This window comes from Coturnix japonica, chromosome 4 (assembly GCF_001577835.2).
Source record: "Coturnix japonica isolate 7356 chromosome 4, Coturnix japonica 2.1, whole genome shotgun sequence".
NCBI classification, from domain to species: Eukaryota; Metazoa; Chordata; class Aves; order Galliformes; family Phasianidae; genus Coturnix; species Coturnix japonica.
This window is the reverse complement of record NC_029519.1, coordinates 3193043-3217679: the sequence shown is the minus strand read 5'-3', so window position 1 is coordinate 3217679 and position 24637 is coordinate 3193043. Positions and strand designations below refer to the sequence as shown.

Here is a 24637-nt window from a genome sequence, read left to right as displayed (position 1 = left end):
AGAGATATCTGCTCCACAAGAGATGCCACAGGAGCTGGTATCTGTAAAAAGATGACTGATTCACTTGCAGAGGAAGATATCACCTGCTTTCTACCAGTGCTGACCAATGTAGCATTTGATTTGTCAGGACAAACTATTGAGCCTCCTCTACTCCACCTAAACATCTCACAAGTATCACTGCTGGCTTTTAGGAGACCACCAAATCAGTGTATGTGTACAATATTCAACTCCTTACCTACTTAACAGGTGTCACATTCAGCTGCGCTGTGCACAGATACAGCACACCAATTATTTGTGTAGGAAGTGGCAACGCCATCTCCATCAGCTAAATATAGTGTTGTATTTTCACGTCACCCAAAGTACACGCACAGATTTTAATTATTTTGAAGGCTGAAGGGAGTAAAGTCAGTATTTCGGATAAATCAGGACCCAAAAAGCGAAGCCCCGTGGAAACGTGCCTCCTATTCACAAATCACCTGAAAGAAGACAGCTGACTAGCAGTCAAGTACAGCTCAATTTATTTGCAAATTTAATTTTTAGAATAAAAATTAGCTTCAAGACACATTAATGTTCCTTAAAAGTAAAGCTGGAATGTCAAAAGAGGCAAGCAGAACATTCGCTCCCTACAGCAAGGAAAGCCTACCGTTCCTCAAGGAGATGTCAGCACTGCCACAGCACACCCACGGTAAGGAGAAATGCTTACATCTCATTCATTTTAAGCAACTCACCTTCAATACCAAGGATCCAACTTTTGACGGTGACCTGTTAGAAAGAGAAGAGAGATTTATGCAAGGCTCCAGGAAAGAAATCTTAACAGTAAGCTTCATATTAAGCAGTTTCTGATGGTCTTCTCTTTATAATGAGGTATATTTAATGATCCAGACAAGCAGTGAATGCTTCTGACACACTGCTCCTTTACACAGAGCACACCAATGATTGATAAGAGTCCTACTATCTATGGCACACAAACCCACTGGAGATTCTCTAATCCCTGACAGTTCCTCAGCTCCAGCATCTAGAAACCATATTTCTATCATCATTTTCTAACGCACTGATGTTACTCCAAGCACACATTTAAGACCATTTCCCATTACAAGTAATGCTGCTCTGATCCAGCCAAGTTGCATTAGCATCCACTCAGAGACAACCCCTCATCTCACTAATTACACAAGGAGGTATCTCAGGGGACTGGCATCACGTAATTACTTCTCTTCAGGTCACCATGCAAACCAATCAGTGAACTGTCAACTTTTACTACATCCCGAACTTGCGGTCTCAGCAAGATTCTCAGAATGCTGTTATTTAAACACTGAGTCTTGTTTTGATGACAAGATTGTACCGTTTCCTATCACAGCACTTGCCAGCTACCAGCACGCTCCCTTCTGCTGCAGGCAGATCACTCCCTCAATAGCAATGCACAGTGAGAGGTTCAAACAATGCAGCTGCCCTTCCCAAATTCCTTAACTCCTAAACACTTAGCTTTGTGGAAAATCTGCACCCAACAAAGGAGCATCCCATTCTGATGCTTCACTGACACAACACAGAAGAGTGCAAAAACTTAGTTTTGTTTTCATGCAGGATTGCTCTGTGGATGATGGGATTATGTATTTGTAACATGATGGAAAGCACAGCAATGACAGCAGAGCAGCAAGGTCCCAGGCTGCAACAAGTGAGGATTTGCTCAAACAGCTGTGGGCACAGAAGCAAAGGAAAGAAGCCACTTACCTTCAGAAAGCCTCAGGTGTGCAGGGATCTCCAGCAAGACACCCTCACCTCCACTGCCAACCCTTATGGCTGGGAAGGGGTGGATCCTGGCTTCACCCCTTCCATCACTCAGGTACATTACATACACCTGAACTCCACTGGGTTGGCCCTGCCTTCAACCAGGTGCTCCATCACTGCTTCAAGCAGAGACTTAGCATTTCCACTACAATGTTTTGTAATAGATTTTGCAGACCACATTTCAAGTAAAATGCCTCTAACTTCAGTATCCTTATGTGACACCACCAGTAACAGCAGTTTAACAAATAGAGGAGTTAAAAGTTACCTACAAAGATTGGGCAACAGGGGAAGAAAATTCCTATTTCACCTGCATAAACACAACACAGGTCTGATTAACAGAAATGTCAAGTAAACACTTGAAGATCTCTGTAGTTATTTAACTGCAGAACTCATCCCAGTACTGATCAGCCTAAAGAAGGCCACTCTCCCACTAGCAGCTCTAGTGCAGCACCCACTCAAACAATAGTATTTAGCAACTCCTCATTACAGAGTAAGTGAACTGTGTTTCTTCATAAGAAATAAAGTGGGTCATGTACCTGTATCCAAACAAGTGTGCCTTACTTCACGTTCATCTCTCCCAGCCGACATCCTCCTGATCCTGCCTAGAATCATTGCTGAGGTTTTTTTTTTCCTTGACCTTTTTTCAGTTACAGCCTTTTGGCAACAGGGTGACAGAGGTTAAATCAGGATGTTTTTTGCCATGCTGCCTCCCCCCCCCCCCCCCCCCCCCCCACTCCACTAACAACAGATGCCATCACTGACTGGCTACACTGGCACTTATATCTCTTTTCCTAAGATCCTGAACTGCTTACAGAAACAGACGTTGCTTTGGAGCTAGTAAACAGCAAGATGTTCATACACCATACCAAAAGCAGAGTTACACATCAAAAGTCCTGCAGCAGAAGGGAAGGATGTAGGCCTCACCACAGGCAATACAGAAGCGTGCAGTCATTTTATTATTCAGGACTTCTATATGAGCAATTACTAAACTTCCCCATGCAATTGCGATTCTACAAGCCTGCTTCCAAGAAGCACCAATGTAAATATGAAATCAGCTCTCAGGAAATCCCAAAGCTTATTCAGAGAAAACACTCTCTCTGTGTTGTTAATACAGATTGAATATCAGACTGAATGACAGATTCAGTACCTTTATTGCAGACTAAGCCCTCTGAGATCACCTCCTTATTTGATGCCATCAATCCGAGCCAGTGATGCATTCTTATAGGTTACGGAAGAGCAATAAGAAACCTAAAGGAACTTCAGTTTTAATTTCTTTTAATTTATTCCATAGCAAACCCTACTTAATACGGGTGGGGGAAACTTGCAAGTCTGGACAGACAGCATTATTTGTAGGAAATAAAAGGTAAGATATGGAGCTGGAACGGATTTCATGGCTCACTTCGATCAAAGGATGGAAGTTTCCTGCTTCCCACTTCTGTTTTCAGCCACAAATCCCACACCTTCACCCTACCCTGTCTCCATCCTCTCAGGCCGCAGCTGTTTTAACTCACTGAAGAGGTTTTGCTGTTCCTTGTTTTCAGCTGCTTTCAGTCACCGAGTTAAAACAGCTCAGAAGGGTTCGGTGATCACTAGCACCTGGGCAAGGTGAGAAGCTGGAGCATAACCATGTTTCTGTAACAACATGCTGCTAACTCAATCTCACTACACCTTGCAGAGCTGTGTGCCGAGATGCATTTTTAACCAGGCTATGTAAAAAGTTAAGTTAGGAACAGCTTTGCTATAGGATGCATGAGAATGTAAATCCAGTCTTTCCCTTGTTCAAAGCATGCAATGGCCGCTGCCACAGGTTAAAACAAACCCTTGGTCAATTATTAAAGCTCCAGAGGATGGATTCCACAACCCATATCTTGTTGCTCTTCAAAGGAGCTACGTGGCACCTCATCCTGCAAGGTCAAACCGTGGAGAGGTTTGGGTTGAGACTGTGTGAAAAACCAGAGCTGACACAACCCACCGAGCACAAAGCCAGAAAGATAATTACCATTTAAAAACAGGGAGCGCGTTTGGTTAATGGCAGCAACACAATGAGGCAGCTTCGAGCTAACAGGTGCAGGGAGCTGTGCTATTAAATGCTGTTCAGAACTCACTGCACGGAATCGTACTTAACACCCAGGCAACGCCATTAAAACCATACGACAGAGTGCACCTGAAGTTGTTTAACAGGCAGCACCCTGCTCGCTTCTTCTGCCCCAGAAAAATCACATCTTCCCATCACCAAAAGGAGATCTGCGCTACCAAATCGCACCGCAGCGCATCCCACCCGAGACCCGCATCCCACCCGCCCGATGAAGGCTCATCTCAGCCCAGCAGGATAACGGCGATGCCAGCCCACCCCATCACCCGCTGTGTGGGGATGGGGGGACGCGGGGCCGGGCTCTCTCAGCTCCCCACAAGCTCCGGGACGGCGAGGGGGGGCCGGGCCGAGGGAGGGGAGGAGGAGGCAGGGCAGGGCAGGGCGGCGGCCGCACGAGACTCACGGCGCGGGGGAGGCGGCCGCCAGGTGCACATCTTCGGGCGCATCGTAGAACTCCTCGGTGTCGCTGTCTGAGGCCATGGCGGGGCCGGGCAGCACCGGGCTGGGCCGAGCCGCCAGCAGTGCAGCGCCGCGGGGCCGCGGCCACGTCCGGGCAGGACGGGACGGGCAGGCGGGGGACGGGAATGTATCGCGAGAGTAAAGGAGGCACCGCCCCGTGCCGGGAGGAAGTGAGGGAGGGGAGAGGAAGCGGCGTGATGGCGGGCGCCATCTTGAGGAGCTGAGGGGGCAGCGCCGCTGTGGGGCTGTGCCCTAATCCGGCCGTCATTCATGTGCACACAATGTAGGGCTGCACCTTCCTGTTGCCTTAAAATATCATACAGCTTCCCAGCCAAACCAGCTGGGATGTCAGGAAGGAGACAGGTTGGAAAAGCACAAGTTGATTCACCCAGTTCCTCTTAAAAATAAGCAGTGTGCATCTCAAACTCTTCGTGCTGAAATAAGGGCAAATTAGTGGTACATAACATTACTGACTTGTTATTCACTGCTCCTGCTCTGACAGCCAAACATGCTGATCGCATTAGCGTCAATGGGATGGTCTCTGAATTATTAAAGACAACAGTGATGTAACCCTAGATGGGAAGGCAGACAGCTCTGGAAGCTGAGGGGGGGGGAAAGAAAAAGAAAAACAAAACAAAAAAGCTATTGAAAAGCATCTTGAATTGTTTAGCAGCCTGTCAGTAACTGAGAGCAGCTGCATGGCTTCATGTTTTGTTACACGAAGGAGATTATATAGCTGCAGAATTAAGGAACTCTAAAATAAAAACGCAGCTCAGGGATTTAATCAGGTCTACGTAGCTATTAGTGCAGTCTAACTGCAGTGGGCTTGATCTTCATGCTCCAAAAGCATTTGCCTTTTGCATCAGAGCAAAAGAGCTCCTCCAGAACAGGAGCATTACAACCACAGCTCACTGTGGTACAGCCCGACTAGCTTTGTCCATGGAGGCAAATAGAATACTGGCTTTGGAGGTCTTGTCGAGCACCTCTAAGCATCAGGAAATGCGCTTGCCAGAACAGAACCTGAGCAGGAGGTGTTAGTGCTGGCTGGCAGCTAATGCAGGAACAAAGCTCAAGTTCTTCACAGTGCTGCCAGGGCTTTGTAGAGCTCCGTTGTCTGTGCTGTTTGTGGAGAGCTGCACGAGAATGTAATAGGGACAAAGTTTTCAGGGACAGAAGATAAATGTTTTGATTGGGATTTACAGATGACCTGAGTGTTTTCTTGCTAGGGCTGGCACAGTCTTTCCCATGTTGCAGACAGAGATGAGCACTGAGGCTACTGCGCCAGCACTGACGAGCTGTATCCCCACAAGCCTGCTCCCCTCCTGATGTGGGGATGATATATTCTTTTCCCTTTGGCTTAGATGTGAATTTCCCCTGGCCTCCCATGAATCAGGGCTCACATGTTAGCCTGTCCCCAGCACCCCATGGTGTCAGCAGGACCATCCTACCAAGAGCAGTACTGGAAGGTTCTCAACCTTTGGCCATTGCCAGGCTGACTTCTGGCAGAAAAAGTTGCGTTTGCTTCACTGAGTGTGCTGCTGCTTTCCTGGTTTGGAGGCCCAGGAAGCACAGGAATCTCTCTCCATTGTTTCCTAGCTCATTTGCTAGCAGTGCTGACATTGGCAGATAGGTCTTCCTTCCACTAAATCTTAACATACTCACTACAGACCAATACAGGGTAGATTTAAAGCTTCTGCTGAACATTACCAGTCTCCTGATTCATCTAGTCTCCTAGGGACATAGGCTTTTAAAGTAGAATTATTATTATTTTTATTATTGCATTAAAAACTAAGGACGAGAAGTATCTTCTGAACTGGTTACCTCCACAGCCAGTGGGGGATCTCCTGCCTGTCTCAGGACTGCATGGAGACGCGCAAGGGTAGAAATGCTGATTCCGCATCATCCATGGGATGGGGAGGTAGAAATTGAACCCAAAACATATGGCTGACCAAAGATTCACTCCAAGGTCTCCTGCATCTGATTTCAGAGCTTGGAGATGCTTGTCTGTGTGGCTGTGTTCCCCAGGATATGGTGTTTTGTAAGAGTACAAGAAACAAGATGACGAGAGGTAATGTCTGTGTGGAACTGTGCTGGGGCTTGGGGGTGGCATCAGTGGTCAGTTAAAGGAGGATGATTTTCTTTGGGTTAAAGTCCTGAGCACCAAGCCTTTGCTGGCCTAAGAGGAGGAGGAATACCTTGTACATGCATGCTGGAATATATTTCCTTTCCATCCCTTTTACCTCCTTTTGCTTCCTTTTGTTTCTTCCCCTGCTGTGGTCCCAGTGGATGTGCTGCTCCCTGCCATCAATACCTGTCCAATACCTGCCCTTGGGCATGGAGGAGAAGAAAACCTGTGCTGGGAAACACATGCTCAGCTGAGGGCTCCCAGACAGGAATCCCAGTGACAGCAGCAACAAAACACTCTTCAGTAGTAAATCAGATCAGCCAACAAGCATACATCACACACCCAGTGTTCGCTGAACATGGGGCAAGGGGGAGCTCTGGTGATGCTGGCTGTGGATGCTGCTGGCTGTGGTGTGTGAGCAAACAGACAGAGGCATCTGTTGGCTGCTTGTCACTGAGTGACACCGGGAAGATGTCATGGCCGTGCTGTTCATGCCAGCAGCAATGAACGGGTTTGCGTTCATGCAGGAGCTGTACAGCACTCTAACATGTGCCTTTCTTTCTTGGGAGCATGGAAAGTGCTCGGTACCAGTCACACTGTAGGAAAGAATATATATCACTGCAAAATGCAGAAGAGTTCCTCTGGAAAATATTATCCCATGATGGATGGCATCTTTTCCAGCTGTGATTAAGAGGGAGAGGTGCTCTGACAGCAGAGCTGGTGGTGTTGGGAGGTTCAGACTGTGAGCAGCACCTTGCAGGCTGTCCCTACTCAGTTCTTCCCATGCTACTTTTCTTCTGTTTGCCACCTATATCCCAGAGGCAACAGGCTGCAGGAGTTATGTGCTTGAAGGGCAGAACGTGAGGCATGTGTGATGTTAGATTTCTCTATGGCACAACATATCTGGTCCTTCAGCATTCCAGCACAGCCTGGCCACCACCACAGCAGAGCAGTCAGTCCAAGCTGAAAGGTGCTCAGCAGGCAATTTTGATTTGCAGTTGAAGCTGTTGGCTTCATTTTCCTTTGGAAAGGCCAGTGCCACCCTGGGGAAACCCAGCAGGGAGTACTTCCCCTGCTTATGGACCGGGCCCTGCTTCCAGCCCATGGGCATGGGGGTGTGGTGCCTGGAACTGAGCCTTTGCCTTGAACATCTCCATGGATGGGGAATCCACAGCTTCTCTGGGCAGCTCTGCAGCACCTCACCACTCTCATAGTAAAGAACTTCCCCCTGACATCTACCCTAATCTTCCCTCCTTCAGCTTAAATGGTTAAGAGGGCCCTGGCTGCCTCCTGAGGTGCCCTCCCAAAGCTCCCTTTGCACAGCAGAATTCTCCTGCTGCTCTGACTTGTACTACATCATCTGCCCTCACAAATAAACCAATTTAATTACACAGACATGCTCTTTATTCATTCTTCCTGGCTTACTGACAATTGCTGCTTGTGCAGATGCATTGCATCTCAGCCTTTGCCAATGCAAATGCTCCATCCTCCAAATTTCCACATATTATTTTTGCCTGAAGCTGCTCAGTGAATGCGTGTGCTTTCGTACACATTTGTTACAGTTTTGTTTGCTCTGTGTTCTGTCTTTGAGTGCCTAGGAGTGTGCTGCTAGTTTATGAATCAGAGTTGGTACATCACTGTGCTGCGGAGCCATGAGTTATGCTTCCCTCTGGAGATCTGCTTTTGTTCTTCATTGCAGCTCACTGAAAGTCACGATGAAAGCAATCCATGCTAAGAGAAGCGCATTCGCTATTCCTGTAAGGAAGAATTGGGAGCAGCTTCCTTTGAACTGAATTTTGTCAGGTTTGAAAGGATAATTAGCAACTTGTGAAGATTAAAAGAGAATCCAAAATTACAAGTAGCTTTTACTGACGTGGCTGTACAGAACGCTCACGTTTGAAAGGAAATGTAGGAACAGAAAAACTAATGACATGCAGCAAATGAAGTACATTGTGTACATTTTCTGCATTGGACACATTTAAGCCAAAATGAGTGCGTTCTAAAAGGAAACAAACAAACAAACTAAAAACCCAGCCAGATAGATTTTGACAGGCACAAAAACACCACAAGTTGTTTTATGGCAACTGAAAGCTAAGGTCTGAATAGACCACTAAGATCCCCAAGTCCAACCTATCCCCACCATCATCACATCCATCAGTGCCACACCTCCAGAGTTCCGGAGCACCTCTGGTAATGGTGATCCCACCCCTCCCTGGGCAGTCTGTGCCACTGCAGCACCACTTTTTCAGTGAAGAAATTGTTTATGGCACCCAACCTGAACCTCTCCTGCTGCAGATGGAGCCCGTTACCTCTCATCTTATTGCTGCTACCTTGGAGAAGAGGTCAACCCCCCGCTCCCTACAGGTGCCATTAGTGCAAAGCCAGTCGATACAAAGCAAACTTCCCAAATTTGTGGCCATCATGTCCATTATGTCACGTGCCTGGACAACTCCCTATGTTGGGATTTGGGAACAGCCCAGACTGCCCTGTGCTACAACCAAACAGGTCAAGCTATTCTTTAACTGGGATTCTATCTGACTCCTTTCCTCCACAGAACAATTGCAACCACTACTCTAAACCACACAAAGAGAGGAATGGCTATGAGTAATTTTGCTTGGAGGAAAATAAAGCTGTTCCTGTCACACAGAGATATCTGCTGGTTGTAGAGGGAAGGGGAAGTCAGTAGCTCTGCTGGCAGGTCCAGTGCTGGAGCTGGTTGTGACTGAAGGCTTGCAGCCAGGGTTTCATTGTTCCAAGTTTCACTACTAAAACTTTTGCTTTCTCTTCCTGACTCATCTACTGGTGCCATGTCCTGCTGGAGCTGGGGGCTCAGGACTCTGTGTGCTATCTAACTCATAGGCCTTGGTCTACCAGTGCAGGTATTTGAACCTAACTCAAGAGCCTGGGTCTTCCAGCGCTCGTATTTGTACCATCCAACTCCAAGTTTCCAGTTCTCTCCTCAAAACTTACATCCTTTTCCACAAACACACTGGCTACCTTGGCCAGCAGCTCTGTTATCTGTCCAAAAACATCCATAAAGTGCTGAACATGGGCACTTACTGGGAGCTCCTGCAGAAATGCTGCAATGCCCAGCCACGTTGGGTGAGTCGGAGTTGCCTTGAATTCTCCTGATTTCATGGTTTTCTGCCTCAACCTTAGCATTACTTTAACCCCAGTTTATATATATCTGTGCTTTTGATGATAATTACTATTTACTTCATGGAGTCTTGACGGATTCTAGGTCCCAGAGGGAATTATTAAATTACCGCTCTCTCCAGTGCCCAGAAACAGCACATGGTGAATATCTGCGAACTTGCCTGGCCAGATGCAGGAGAACCATCTGAAATGGGCCTTTGGGGTTTTCTGGTGTTTGGAAAGGATCCACCAAAGAATTGCTCACTGAATCACCTGTTGCAATCCTGGAGTTGAGTTGCACTCCCTGGTGCAAGGAGCAACATTGATAGAGGACAGAGAGGGGCAGGGACAGCCAGGTGGTACCATGTGTCCATGAAAGGAATCAAAGAGAGGTGCAAGTAAGGCTGGGATGACAGCAGTGCAAAACAGAGGTGTCCAAGACAGATCAGAGCCCTTCTTGTGTTTATCTCACGTTCTCTTTTCTGCTTTTTCCTTGCCAGCAGGGAGAGTGCCATTGCACTTAGCTTGAAGGATAACGCAGGGTCCCACTTTGCTTCTGGATGTATTTCTTTAATTACAGCCAGCAGAGGCAATTTATTTGTTTACTAGCATCCAGGAAACATACCCAAGGGAGATCTCTGAGCATGACCACAAAGCTGATAAGGATTAATGGTAGGTGATAGAACGCTGGATAAAGTTATTCTGACATTTGGGTCAATATGATCTATTAATGCCATGAGCATTAAGTAAATGAATATCAGGTTATTATATGCTATTATGCTTAATGAGTCAGTATTTCCCTTTAAGATGTGCTGAGCACCACGTTTAGCCTTGTTGCATGATCTGGCAGCCAGGAGAGCAGCCTGTCTGTTTTGCTAGCAGTGAGATTAGTAGCAACAGCACCTCTGAGCTTCCAAAGGGCAGTATATGCCCTATATCCATTATTCTTAGACAAAGCTAGCACTATTTAACTTACTCTCCATTGCTGGCAGAGAATGCGTTATTAGTGGGAATAAATCTCTTTCCTTCTACAGTGTTGATATCTGCTATGGAAGCTGACTGAGATCAGTGGTCATTTGTAGCAGCAGCTCCCAGAACCTGGTGTTGGTATTGTTGAGGTTCACACAGCAGCTCCAGATCCCTGCTGAGATGAGAAACAGCAGCGCAGCTCCTCTGCTGACACCTGTGTTCTCATTCTCACCTCTCTTAATTTCCTGCAACTTCATTTCAATTAAAAACTAATAATAAACCCAAAGATATTCAGGAAGTGCAGAAACCCAGCTGTATCCTGCCCACAGGGACCAATGTGCTTGAGCAAGCCCAAGTGGGGAAACTCCATTTCCCACCCCAACAGCTGCCTGCATGGAGCTGCTTCCAAACTGCTGCAGCCCGGTGGGGTTACTTCCTTTCTCCCTAGGCTTCCTGTGCTATTCATGAACTCTTGCACCCTACAGCCTGCCAGCACTGCCTCTGTTTGCCTTGCAAAGCTCTGCCCAGAGAGGTTATCCTTGAGGCTGGAGATCTCCAGTACCAACCACCGTGGAAATGAAAACAAATGGTACCCATTAATAACTTCTGGGTAGAAACAGAGGTTGCTTGGGAAAGCCTGGTTATCCATTTGCTGTTTTGAGTCCTGCTCTGGGCCTGCAGGACTAAAACTGCCCAGGGAACTCTTGAGGCTGTGCTAAAAAGAACCTGATTTATTGTGCTTACGCTACAGAGCAGCAGAAACTTCTCTGGCAGTGCACAACAAACAACCTTTTATGGGGATGCAGAAAGCAGCAATGTTAGAGAATGTCAGACTGGAGATACTTCTTAATGACACCACTTGAGAAAGCCAAGCTTTCTCAAGATGGAAGGAGTCAAAGTGTCAAGAACTTGGGGTATGACAGCACATCAATGCTACACTCTGGATGTGTTGCCTCACTGGGCCAGCAGCCCACCAATGTGAGGCATGGAATCATAGAATCATTAAAGTTGGCAAAGACCACTAAGATCATCCAGTCCCACCCCAACCCATCTCCATCATGGCCCTCAGTGCCACATCAAAACACTGGACAAACACCCTGCCCAGGTGTGCTCACAGCTCAGCTGCAAAGCAACAAGGGGCCCCCTATGGACACCAGGAGACAAAGCCAAAGCTGGGAACAATGAGCCCGTGTTCTCTGTGTGAGAGGCAGAAGTAGCAGCGTGTTGCTTATCCCATTATTTTACAGACTGCTAGGCTGAAAACCAGCACACCTGGCTCTTGGCAGCGATGCAAACAATCCCCATTGGTTTCCTGTATTGCTGCACCAAGCCCTGGAGATGAGGAACATCTGTGAGCTCCAGGCTGGGCCCAACGTGCCTCAGGAATGGTTTTCCCATCCACGGGAAACTTTCAATATCCTTTGTCAGCCAGAAATTCAAAAGCAAGTAGAAATGGAAGTCTCAGCTATTTCAGTTTGAGCAGAGCTCCATAAATCACGCAACCCAACAGGCGAAAGAGTTTACTTTGAATGCCTTTGTTTAGAACTTGGTTCTAATTTTACAGCTTTTACCAGCTTTAAATTAAATCCTTACAGCTGCTTATGTCCAACATTTTTCCTCCTCTGTGTTTAATTTTAGACGTGTACAGCTAAATGTTAAAGATATATTACCAAGTAATTGAAATGTCATAGTCCTAGATTAAACTCCTCTAGTGGAACTAAATTAAAGGTTTGTGCTCCTGGTTGAGAAGAGCGCAGTGTGAATGTTTTATAGCAGCAGCAAAGCCAGAATTACAGGTTGGGCTCCCGATGGTGTGTGTGACTAACACCAGGAATAACAAAAACATTTTGGACTTTTCAAGGCTGGAGCCAAGAAACAATGAAGTTGATGTCACTTGTTTTAGAGCCAGCTTTCTGCTGGAAAGAAGCAGCTGTGGCCATAGGCTCGTGCTGCTTGGAGTTTGGGGTGTGACCTAGGGAGGGTGACTGGACCTGATGGCTGTTATTGTGTCCCTTGCTCAGAGCCAGCCTGTGGGCAATTTGCACTCTCAGGTGTTGGGAGATATTGAAAATCCCCAAGCAGTGGGGTGCTGAGCCCCCATCAGTGCCCTGCCAGCAAGGCGAGGGAGGTGGCTGGGAGTGAAGGTGAAAGAAAAGCCTCTTCCAAGCCTTTCCATACCCTTGGGAAGAACAAGACAGTCAGTTTTTCTGCTCCTATATTTAGTGTGGGAGGGAAATACCTTCTTCTGCATGTCACATGCTTGGCCCTCTTCTCAGTGTGACCCAGTGGGACAGCAGTGACACACCACTGCTGGCTTCTGGGGACAGAGTGGCACAGCTGAGCCATGGCTGGACAGTGGGTGGCGGCTATGGAAAGGAAGCACAGCAATGCTCCCTGCTGCTCTGGTTTGGCTTTCAACTCTCCCCCCAGGAGCAATGGGGATTTTCATGGCCTCTTCTCCTAGCACTGACCTTCACCACCAGCAGCCAGGAGAAAGGTGCCGCCCTGTTGCAGGGACGGTGTCATAGGGATGCCTGTCTTGGGCCCTTCCAATGCAATGCAAATTGAAACACCCCATGGAGCTTGGCTGGAAAGCACTGTTCTACACTGGTCCCAGCCCCGTTTCCTCCTCAGCATCTTAGCCACACTCACAACGTGCCAGAGAGTAACATTTCCTATTTCCTTCCTCAGCAAACCCTGGAAGGGGCAGTAAATAAGAAGAGGAATCTTTTATAAGCAGTCATAAAGTACGCATATCCGTGCCATGTTACTAAAGTTATACAGTGGTTTCTTTTGCAGTGATTTGTGCTGTTTGTACGAGCAATGTTTGGATAAATGACAGCCATGCAGCACGATGCTCTTCTGGCCCTGCGTGCTCCGTGCATGCTGTGCTTTGGCATGAAGAGCTGAGGGCTGCCAGATGCTGAGCACCAGGTCTCTGCACTGCTGCACAGCCAGCAGCTGTGTTTGGTGATGGCAAGGCTAGGCTGCAGCGTGCCAGTGCCCTGCCAGCCTGACCTGCGTCATTGCCCTCAATAGTCCTGCAGAGGGCTTGGAACAGCCCCAGCCCAGCAGAGCAAACGGGTCAGAGCCTCCCAGCAGCCTCGCAGGCGCAACGACGAGCTGCTTTGTGCAGGGCTGCCTCAGCGCAGGAACGAGAAGGGGCTGAAGGAAGCAAGCGAAGGGCAGAGGGCGGAGAACAGGGGACGGCCGCGTCCCCAGACGGTGGCGCTGGGACCCCGCGGTGAGCAGCGGGCAGAGCTCGGGCTGCGTCCGGACTGCGCGTGTGGTGTAAGGCAGCAGGAAGGCAGGCGTCGCTGCGACCCGCCCCTGCTTTCCCTTCTCTTTTTCCTTTCCCCTTCCCTTCCCTTCCCTTCCCTTCCCTTCCCTTCCCTTCCCTTCCCTTCCCTTCCCTCTCACTGCCCAGAGGTCTGTGGGGGATTCCCCAGAGCATATCAGAGAAGCAAAAAATAAACTGGTTTGTAGTGTAAAAAAACCAATAAACCCCAAACCAAACCCACAACAACAGAGGATCACAGTTACAGATTAAAGAAAATAAATACAGGGAGTGTTTTGCCTGGCAGAAACAACCTTGGTTTTACTTTTAAGCAGCACAGCACACGCTGATGCTGTTGACAGCAGCTGGATGTGGTGGGGCTCAGAGGCGGCTCCCAGTGGGACTGGAATGATTCCTGAGCAAATGGGCACACATCCATACTGATGGGACTCCAGTTTTAAGCTCTGCTGGTGGCTTTGAGGCCACTGGTCCCCATAGGGGTATGAAACTATTGTTGAATAATATCAGATAGCTCAGCCCCTCCTTAAGGGAAAAGCATACCTCCCTCAGGGGCTGGAAAAAGCAACCAACTTGTGAGCCTCTGCATGAGAGCTGAGCTTGGGTGTACTCTGTTCTTTGGGACCCATCCACTTGCTCACTGCTGTGGCAGCTCTCAAGGGTTAATTTGAGCCTCTTTTAACTGTAGAATGTAGAACCCTGGTGGCTTTTCTTCCCCCCAGCCCATTTTGAGCAGTTTGATGCTTGGGTACCAAGTGAAATAACACATTCAGTGTGCCTGTGGTAAAGCAAGCTCTGATCCCCATTACTCCATTCACAGCTTGCCTTGGCTGTGCTTTCCTAACTCAGAAATGCAGACTCTTCAGTACAGGAATTTCAGAAAGGCTGAAAGACAAAATCAAGTTAACTCTTATGAGTTTAGCCCTGTAAATCTGGTTTCCTGAGGTCTCTGGGAAGGACACTGCATCGTGGCACCAATGGACCCTTAGCACAGGGCAGGGTCTGTTGGAAGCAGCTCACTGCAGCCTGCTGGCTGTTGCTTATCTCCTCTTAGGATTTCCCATCTTACACACCTGCGCTGAGTTTCAGTCTGAGAAGCCGGTCTGGAAGGCAGCTTGCAGAGCCCTGGAGAGCTGCTCCAGCCTGGTGCAGCACCCTGAGGACAGTGCTGGGTCGGGAGAATGGGCACTGTTACAGTGCAGTAAATCCTGGGAGGATTTCCAGGGATAAGGGAAGTGGGCTGAGCTGCGGGAATGCTCCGTGACATCCTCCAGATGCCTTCATTTAACAACTGCATTTTTAGCAGCTGTTGTCATTAATGGCAGTGAGAGCACAGTTAAATCCCAGCAAACAGCCTTGCAATCATCATAGCCTCCAGATCCCCAGATAACAGTGCAGCAGTAGGAGGTGCCCTTCATCGTGCTGTTCTCATTGCCCATCGCATCTGCGTTGCCTCCAGTCCTGTGCAGGATGTGCTCATGTGGTGCTTAGAAACGCAGGGTAGGATCCTGCTGCCCTACTGATTTTACTTCCCCTTTTGTTTTTACAACAACAGCAAAATGAGTGTCTTATTCTGTCGAGCCCATAGATAGAGACCTGCCCTTTCTGGGACAGTGTACACATCCCCAGGCAGATGTGTGCAGTACAAAGAAATACATCACAGAGCAGAAGAAAACGCTTTAAGAGATGGCGTATGTGTGTGAAAAGCCCAGTGAGTGACTATGGATGTGAACCTTGAAATAAGGGAGCCGGACCCTGCAGCTGATGTGGGGCAGCCACCTTACATTGAAAGCAAATACTGACACTTGGGTGAGAAGGGAGGAAAAACTTGCAAATAGCACCAGGGATACAACTTTCTTTTAGCAGATAGAACCTTTATGCTCACAAGCAACACTAAATCCAGCCAAAAACAAATGTCAGACTGCAGCCTTTAAAGGACACGGCAAATGGCCACAGCAAAGGACACATTACAATAAATAAAGCTGAAAGCAGCAGCAGCCTGAGGAGTACTTGGAGGAGCGCACGGTCCCTGAGTGCTGGTGGAAGGAAGAGAGGCATGGCTGAGTGCAGCTGCATGGCAGCACTGAGGCTTGTGGCACCCTTTGCAGTGCAGATCCCAGCTAGATGCACTGGCAAGGCAGGGGAACGTGCTCAGTGTTGTGCCAGCCATTTGCTTGTGCCTCCAGCTAGCACTAAAAATAGTTCACTTTCATCAGCCTCAAGCTCACCACCAAAAGGGAGCAAGCAGATTTAATTCATTTGGGCTCAGCTTCAGCTAGAAGGAGGGAAATCAGACCTGGGTTGTTCTTGTGTTCTTTATTTTTACAGGGTGGGAAGTACTGATGGTGGAAGCCGTAGTGTGCAGCAGTTGGTGAGCACTGAGTGTGGACCCCTCTGTGCCAGCTCAGGTGCGGCAGAGCAGCAGCAGAAAGGAGCTGCGCACCTCCCTGCCCCTTGGCACTGAATTCAGGTCCCACTTCAATGAAGCTGTTTGAGTAAGTGTTCAGTTAGCCTGGCAGGCTGCGGTATGGGTGATGGCCATGAAAGAGTTTCATGGGGGCTGGATATCACAGTCCTAATCAAAGGGAACACTGGGCTCTGGTTTCAGGGACTCAGTGCTGCTCTGACGCAGATAACACCACAGCCCTGGCTCTCAAGGAGACTATTGTGGGAAAATGCTAATGAGACTTTTGCTGCTTATTCACTGTGGGCCAATGCCAGCAATAAGGAACCACAAAATGTACCTGGCTGGGGAAAACACGAAGTCAACTCTGCAGAGTGACTTCAGGAATCCAGGCAGAAAGAAGAGGAGCATGATCAATTGACTTTCTGTAACTCTGTAGCATAGGAAAGTACCCATATCCTCTTCCAAAAGTCTTGGAGAGCTGTTACCATTCAGTCCCAACATCTTGGGCTGCTCTGCCCGGCAACAGAACTGCAACACTTGTCTGCACCTTCTGCCTTTGTGCCAGCCAGCCACTGTCAGGGGCAAGGTATTCAGGCAACACTATGTTCAGCAAATGTCACCAGGGTAGGGAGAGGTCTGGGGAGCAGCCAGCAGCTTGTGTTCTGCTGCAGGATGGGATCAAGACACCGTGTGCATGTACCAAGTCTTTGTTATGTGAAAAGGAAGGAAGGGAGGAAGGGAGGAAGGAAAGGAGGAAGGAAGGGAGGAGGGGAGGGGAAGAAAAGGAGAGAGAGAGAGGGAGAGAAAATAAAATGGGAAATGCAAAAACGTTTTACTCTGGCTAAGCACAGCCCTGCTGGGGGTACCTTCACTGCCACAGTGCCCAAGGAGGTGTCGTACAGACTCAGCTCCAAATCTGTCCCAGGCTGATGGGCACCTCTCCAGCCATCAGGCACCCTAAAACTGTATCCCTGCTCCATGGACAGGGCCGGGTGTTTGCACTGTGTATGGTGTGGCAGCCTGGGGATTCCTACCCGCATTCTCTACACAGGACACAGCTCCTGGCAGCTCTGGGAACACTGCTCTGGACACGATGGCTCAGCCAGAAAGGCTGGGAAAGGTTTCAATTGGATTCTGTAGAAATGAAGATGACCAGCCTTGCACAACTGGCTCAAAACAAAGCATTTTGCTTCTTGATGGGAAAGAAGTGCTTCAGCAAAGCCACAGTGTTCCAATTCCAATAGAAAATACAGTCTGTGGATGCCACATTACGTCCTATAAAAGTTCAATTAGAAGTTGGTGAACAGAGTCCTGCAGGCAATGTGCAGATGCAGCGGCTGCTCAGGGATTGCTAAGTATGGAGCTGCTCCATCTGGTCACACACGTGTAGTTTTGTTTTGTGCTCTCTTAATTTCCAGATCAAGCAAAAAAATATCAACATTATTGAAGAAAAGTCTGCCTGCCTGGTAGCGTGGAGCTGCTGTTGGGAGGGGAATGACTCACCCTTATCTCCATGCTGCCCTGGGGACTGCAGATGTCCCAGCGATGCTGGATGTGAGTTACCTGCCCTTGAGGGTGGCCATCTTCCAGAGCCAGCTGTGAGGCTCCAGGAGACTTTCAGGTAACACTAACACCCTTTTCACCTTTTTTTCCACCCCTCTGTCCCCCAACCCCTCCCATGGTGGGCAGGAAGATCCCAGGGCTGCAAGGAAGATCTGGCACACTGCTGGAGCCCTCCCATTCCCAGGGGTAACACTGATGCTGATATGATTTCCTGTACATCCCACAGTTTATCTAACGATTAGCATCTATGTTAATCCCTGTGGGGAGAGGCGAGGGGGGGAGATGAATTATAACTGTGTCTATGATGTATAAAGGGTGTAACTTAACTCCTCAGAAGCCTATTTTTTTTGCTGCAGCAGCAGCAGATGGGTATCTGAATTATGCCATCTATGTATCTAGGCAAATGTTTGCTGAAGAAGTGATGTTTGTTATCTAAATGCACACTTTTCCCACTGCTGGTGCTGACACAGCAGCTCTGAGGTGATAGGAGAAACCAGATCCTATAGCAAGTCTGGGAGTGGATCACCTGCCCTGGGCACGTTCCTTGCAGACACTGGGCAATGCACAGCACTTCTGCACTCATTGCTTCTCGACCACAAAGACTGGGGTTTGGAATGTTGCTTTTATTTGAAAGTGCTTTTCTAAAAGCCTTACACGATAAAAAAACTGATGTTTTTTTCTGATACTCTTAGCAAATCATTGAAGCTTTTCAGAAGCCGTGTAAAAATTCCATCAATAAGAATGTAGAGAAAGGAGAAGGGCTCAATCCATGGCCCACAGCTCTGCAGCCAATGGGTCCCCAGTGCTGTTCTCAAGGGATGGCATGCATTGACAGTAGGCAACACGGGGGTCACACCAAAATGAGAGTGGGCTGGAAATGTCCCATAGCTCCCCTGGCCTCAGCTGGCTTCCTTTAGGCCTGAGGAAACCTGGAAAGATGTATCTCTCCACAACCTCTTTGCAGAGAGCTGGAGAGCACCATAAGGTCCTCCCTGTGTGTCCTCTTCTCCAGTCTGAACCATCCCAGCTCCCCCACTTGCTCCAGATGCTCCAGACCCTTCCCGACTTCATTGCTTTTTGCTGGATACACTCCAGCACCTCAAAATCTTTCTTGTAGTGATGGAACACTGTGCTGTGGTGCAGGACTCAGCAGCTTGAAAGCATGATAACAGCTTTACTCAGTAAGGAAAGCAGTGAGGGATAAAGATATCCCCGGGTTCACGCAGCATGCTGTGGTACATCTGGTTCCATGAGTCACTTTCAAGTATTTCTTTGAAGGAGTTGGAGCCTCTGATGTTATGTCTGTGACAATACAGCAGATGGGCTAAGGGAGAAAGGGAACCTACTTGAAAATCATTAAATACAATTAGGCACAAAGTATATGCAATGAAATAGGATAAGAGGCGATGGTGTTAGGTTGCACCACAGGAGGTTGAGGTAGGATAGTAGGAAAAATTTATTCTCAGGAAGAGTAGTGGAAGCCCAGTGCTGGATGTGAGACTGCTCTCCCCAAAGACATGGACTCCTTTTGGTTTGAATTAAGCTTAAAGAGGCAGCAATAAAGAGCTTCTACCATAGGAACTGGAAGGAGCAACCCAGCAGAGAAAGCAAAAGCGAGATGGTAGTGTTAGTGACAGCTCTGGAGCAGAACAGCCCTGGGGGTTTTGTCTTTGCCCTAATTTTACAATATTGGTTTCATATCTTTCCTTGTTTCCCGAGGAGCTTTCTTACAAGATATAAATAGCTGTGACTGAGAGCAGAGCAATAGCTTTGTCTCTTCTGCAGCAGATACAATAACTACAGAGCATTAAGCAAGCAAAACCCCCATGAAATAACAAGCCAAACTGCGGAGGTGCATTCATGCTTGTAAATACAATTCCGTTCTGTGGCAGTCTGTGTACATTCAGATGGACCTCAGCAGGAGGCTGATGGGAGGAGGCAAAGGGCTGGTTTCTCTCCGTGCTCCTTGGGAGTGTTTTCTGAAAAGCTGAAACTCTGGTGTTGAAAATCAGATGCTTTCTGTCCCTGTGTGTGTATGGTCAGCCTCCATTTCCCCTCTGCATGCTCCCTCACCCTGCGTTGAAATGTCTCTTCCTGAGCCATCAGTGCTATGTCTTGCAGGCTCAGCTGCCTCCAGGAGCTGTCGCAGGACAGCTGCTGTCCTCTGCCTTCTGCATTCTGTGCATCCCTCCCTGCATATTTCCTTTTCACAGGTGGTCGTGTTCTCTCCCATCAGGACACTCGGTCTCTCTTCATTTCTTACTTTCCCAGTGAGATACTGCATTGCGAGAGAGCAGCTTTCTGCAGCTTCTCCTTCACTCACACACAAGCAATACCCCCTCTGTTGTGTGGCTGCTTGTCTTGGCTGCATTTCAGTGTCAGCTGTCCCTCCTGTGGTTTGCCAATTCATACAACACGCAGGATGTTGCCGGGTGTCCCCAGGAGCACACGGTGCTGCAGCACGTGCCCAGGCCAGGAACACATGAGCAGCATGCAGGCAGCAAGCACAGCTCATTGCTGGGGCAGAAAGCAGAGCACAAAAGGGAGCAGGTGGCCTCATCCTCACAGACAGTACCCGAACACCCTATTGGTGGCAGAGCAGCTGGAACACCCCTGTTGGACACCCCAGTGCTGGCAGTGGCTTCATGCCCCCTCTCATTGCCCCAGCCCACTGCTCCCCGGGTGCTTTCCATCTCTTTGGAATATCACTTCTTCCTTTTCCATAAATAATATTGAAGTTCCAAAGCTCAGCATTTCAGAGCATTGGCGTGTGCCCTCCTGGTTGTGCCATTTGTGCCAAGTACATTAACTGAGTCAAAAAGTATACAAAACTGAATGATGCCATGTATTAATGGAGGTTACTGGGTGGGATCCATGAAGCTGGGCAGAGGGAACAGTCGCTCTGCCATAGGTGGAGTGGGAATTACCATGGGGGTTTTGTTCTTTAATACCATTTCTTATCACCCCTAACTTCAAACCTCCCTTTCCACCTCTCTCCTTTCTTCTCCCAATGCTGGAGGACTCTTCTGGCAGCACAACACTTTCCTACTGAAAACAAAAGCTCCGGGTTCTTTTGATCCCTTTGATCCCAGAGGCATGGGCAGGAGCACTCATAGTGTTCCTATACTTTTGTTCTTATTTCTGTTGCCTTCTTTTCAGTTTTTATCACCCAGCTGCAAAACCCAGGTGTAGTAAATGAACTGGTCCAACGTGCATCCAAACCAAATCACACTGCAGCCACCACTGAATCATGTTCAAAGAGTGATTGATTTGGGATAGCTACAACACACACAGTGACTCATGCATTTTTGAAGTGGTCTGTGCTATGTATTTATTATGCTATTTAACATATATATATATATATGCTTGGTTTCCTTAGAAGCTTTCTGCAACCGCAGTGTGTGTGCCTCTGTGCTCCGTGTTTCATGCAGATTCAAGTTCCACAGCCACAAACCCCGTTCATAGCCAGATCATCTATAATACTCTGTCCTTACAGCAGCCTCCACTGAAGCATGATCTACATGGGAAATACGTGCAGCCCAGCCCTGCTGGCATCAGATGGAGGTTTGGCACAGTGCGCATTATATGGTTTGCCTGGGAGGACACAGTGGACTGCTGGAAGGGGTTTGCAGAGCAACAGTGAAGAAAGGCAGTGTGCTTGCATCAATACTATGCCCAGATGTGCAGTCCTCTCCCTGCCTGTCTTCACAAGTGATTATAAAAGGAAATGTAATTGTACCTGAATTGAAGAGGTAACAAATAGAGGGGATGCTTGTGCTCCTAACACTGTGCAGTGAGAGAGAAAGCAAAGAGACAGAGCAGTCTTGGTGTACAGTAAGTCAACTATTTCAGAGGTACAGTGGAACACTGGTGATGCAGTGGTTTGATTTTAATGTCTTTCTGCTCAGATGTAGGATACGATGCAGCTAACATCCAGATGTGCTGTGTTGAAGTGTGATTCCTTATAGCTCCTCAGGAGCTCCAGAACAAAAAGCATGAAAGCATCCAGGGCACCACCTGCCTTTCTGAGCACCACATAGGGATGCAGTGAGGTGGGGGCAGTGATTTCTCCTTTCAGGCCTCCTTGACAAGAGAAGTTTCCACTGTCAGAAATGTGTCCTTTTGAATCTGAGCGTGTTTATGAAAAAAAAAAGGACCTAAAGCAGCTCAAAGTCTCAATGTCTCTCTTCTTTTAATCCCATGTTGAATGGGGCCCTGGGCAGACTGATGTGGTATTATGTGGAGGTTGGTGGCTCTACAGCATGATCCTGAGCATCTGAGCAGGATGGAAACAATGCACAACAGAAGCCAATGTCCCCTGGGTACACATCCGGCCACAGATGGAGAGGAGCGGTGACTTCTGCAGCAAGAGACCTGGTCTGGATGAGGTGATGTTATACACCCAAGCAGGACAGGGCATAGTAAGGGACTGCATGTTGCAACCTGTGCTCTGGAGGGGAAATATGAAGAACAATTTCCTTTCCCCCCCTAACCCACCTGCATTAGGACTTCCTGCGGGGATTGCTGGAGAGCAGCCGTGCAGGATGCCTGGAAGGAAAGGGGAATCTGTCACATCATTGCCAGCTGCAGGCTCCAATCACACAAAGTACACAGTCAGAGCCCAGACAACTGAACTCCGCACAAAGACAATCAGGGCTCGCTTCTGCCCTCTGATTGCAGCAGCGTGAAGATGGGTGCTGGTTGTGCACTTTGCAGCTGTCTTGGGGAGCTTTCCAGAGATGTTTTTTGCTCTATAGTTTAATGGAAATGTTTTTCAGCAAAATGCTGAACCGAATGATGAACAGCTTCAACTGAGCCACTCACCCATTGCTTTTGTTTCACTTCTGATGATAATTTCATGGGGCTTGCCCCTGTGCACTGTGAGCAGACTTTATGGACAGACTTCTGTGAGATACACATCCCAACACTCAGAAGCACTATTTACAGCCCTGCAGCTGTGACCGGTGTTGTAAATAATGAGTTTCTAAAGCAATTGGCTGTGTTCACCTCTGGTATTTATTGTGCTACTGAGGACCTATGATTTCCCTGCCAATATTGATGACCTGTAATTTACAGCCCCCGTTTCATGCTAATTCATTTTGTCTCACTGAAGGGAAAATTATGTGCTGCTGAGAATTTCAGTCAAAACACAGAGAATCAAATCCTTTAAACTCTAAGAATTTCCCCCTGGCAGGAAAGCAAACAAGTGATCAGTGCCCCAGGACACAGAGAATAAGGCCAGAGTGTCGGGATTCCTCCAAGTGTTGGCAGCCTTTGCTGTTCCTCCTCTTTCTCATAGATAAAACTTAGCTTTGGCATAGCTTTGAGGAGGGCAGGAGCTGAACATGTATGTAAATAAGGGGCACATTCAGTGGGCAAGAGGTGTACCTGCCAAGCAGCTTTCCAGGGAACTTCTGCCCTGTTTTGTCAGGGAGGATGACCCAACAATGGGTACTGGGCTTGTATACATAGGAGTTTTACTCTTGCTTTCTCTACATCCCCCACACACTACGGGATATTGAACACAGTGGATCTGTGATGCTATGGACTGAGCGCAGTTATTTATTGTCAAATGTGCCCCACGGGTCATACAGAGGGCAAATCTCTGCTCAGAACAGAGAGCCCTGTGTGGGTCTGGGGGGTGTCTAGTATCTGTTAGGTTTCAGTTTTGCTTGTGAATTTCACCTTGTGCCATTTACTTTGGCTCAAGAGAAGATCTCTAAAATAAAATTCACCTCTTTCCTCTCTGGCATTGCATATCTCTGTCATTCTAATTCCATGGGCAATAAATGAAACTTTCCCCTGTTGCTAACACATCAAGCTGAACAGCTGCTTTGTTTTCCCTCCACAGTCAACACCCTTTTGCAGGCTGGCAAGGCAAAGGTGCAGATTTTGAGTGAAATGAAGGATTTATATCTGCATAACTTCTATAGTAAAGCACCTTGCAATGAGCTGTGCCCATTCCATGAGGTTCTGCTCATCCTGTGTACACTCTGTGATGTCCCAGTGGAGTCAGCACATTTAGTGATGATTCCTTAATCTCCAAAGAAATAACTCTGCAAATGCACACTTTGCTGCAGCTCCTGCAGCCCAGCTTTGCTCTGGGAGCTGCACCCAAATCCATCGCTCCTTTCTGCCTCAGGGTGGGAGAGCACATGCCCTGTGGCAGCCTGAAGCTTCTTTCCGAAGCAGTCCCTTTGGAAACAGGCACCATACCATCCCATTTTGTCCCCCTGACCTGGTTCAGGGGCAGCTCACTGCACACTAAGTTCCTTTCCTACTGGGTCAGCTCAGCTGGTTACTGAGGACTTCCCCAGCACTGAAAGTTACTAAATTTGCTCCACTCGGAACCACCAAGCTTGAGACAGATTTGTTAATGCATTTCCTGGCAGCAATCAGTAATTTATTATATATCCATTGTGATCTTTGTTGGAAATTAGCCAGAAGATGGATTGCTTGGGTCTAAGAGCTATCGATTGCTGCAGGAAGTCTGAGTTTCCATTCTGGAGAGCAGGGACACACAGTGGCAAACTTGTGCTGCTTCTGCGAGAGGTAACAGGAGGTCCCCTGCCTGAACACGTGTCAGAACCAGCTTTGATCAGATGCTGTGCAAAGGAGCAGTGCTTCAGAAATCAGCACAAGCGTTTCCAACAGACAGGCAAAAACTTGCTTTTAATCATTTTCTTGTGATACAACAAATGGTATGTGACAGAAGTCTGTATCTTGCTTTGATAGCAGGATTACGTGTACAGATACAGAGTGACTCAGGTCACTCCTCCTCCATCATGTTGAGCTGTGTTGGGTGGAGCA

General features: G+C 48.0%; 1 protein-coding gene across 1 annotated transcript in view; it reads right to left on the bottom strand.

Moving 5' to 3' along the window:
- Nucleotides 1-4467, bottom strand: part of WDR44 (WD repeat domain 44) — a 19816-nt gene extending 15349 nt beyond the window's left edge. Inside the window, exons 1-2 of the mRNA XM_015860411.2 lie at nt 4278-4467; nt 729-762 (exon numbers count right to left, since the gene is read on the bottom strand). Coding sequence (XP_015715897.1) covers nt 729-762; nt 4278-4354 — 111 coding nt within the window. The 5' untranslated portion in view covers nt 4355-4467. The remainder of the gene's footprint in view (nt 1-728; nt 763-4277) is intronic.
- Between the last annotated feature and the right edge of the window lie 20170 nt (nt 4468-24637).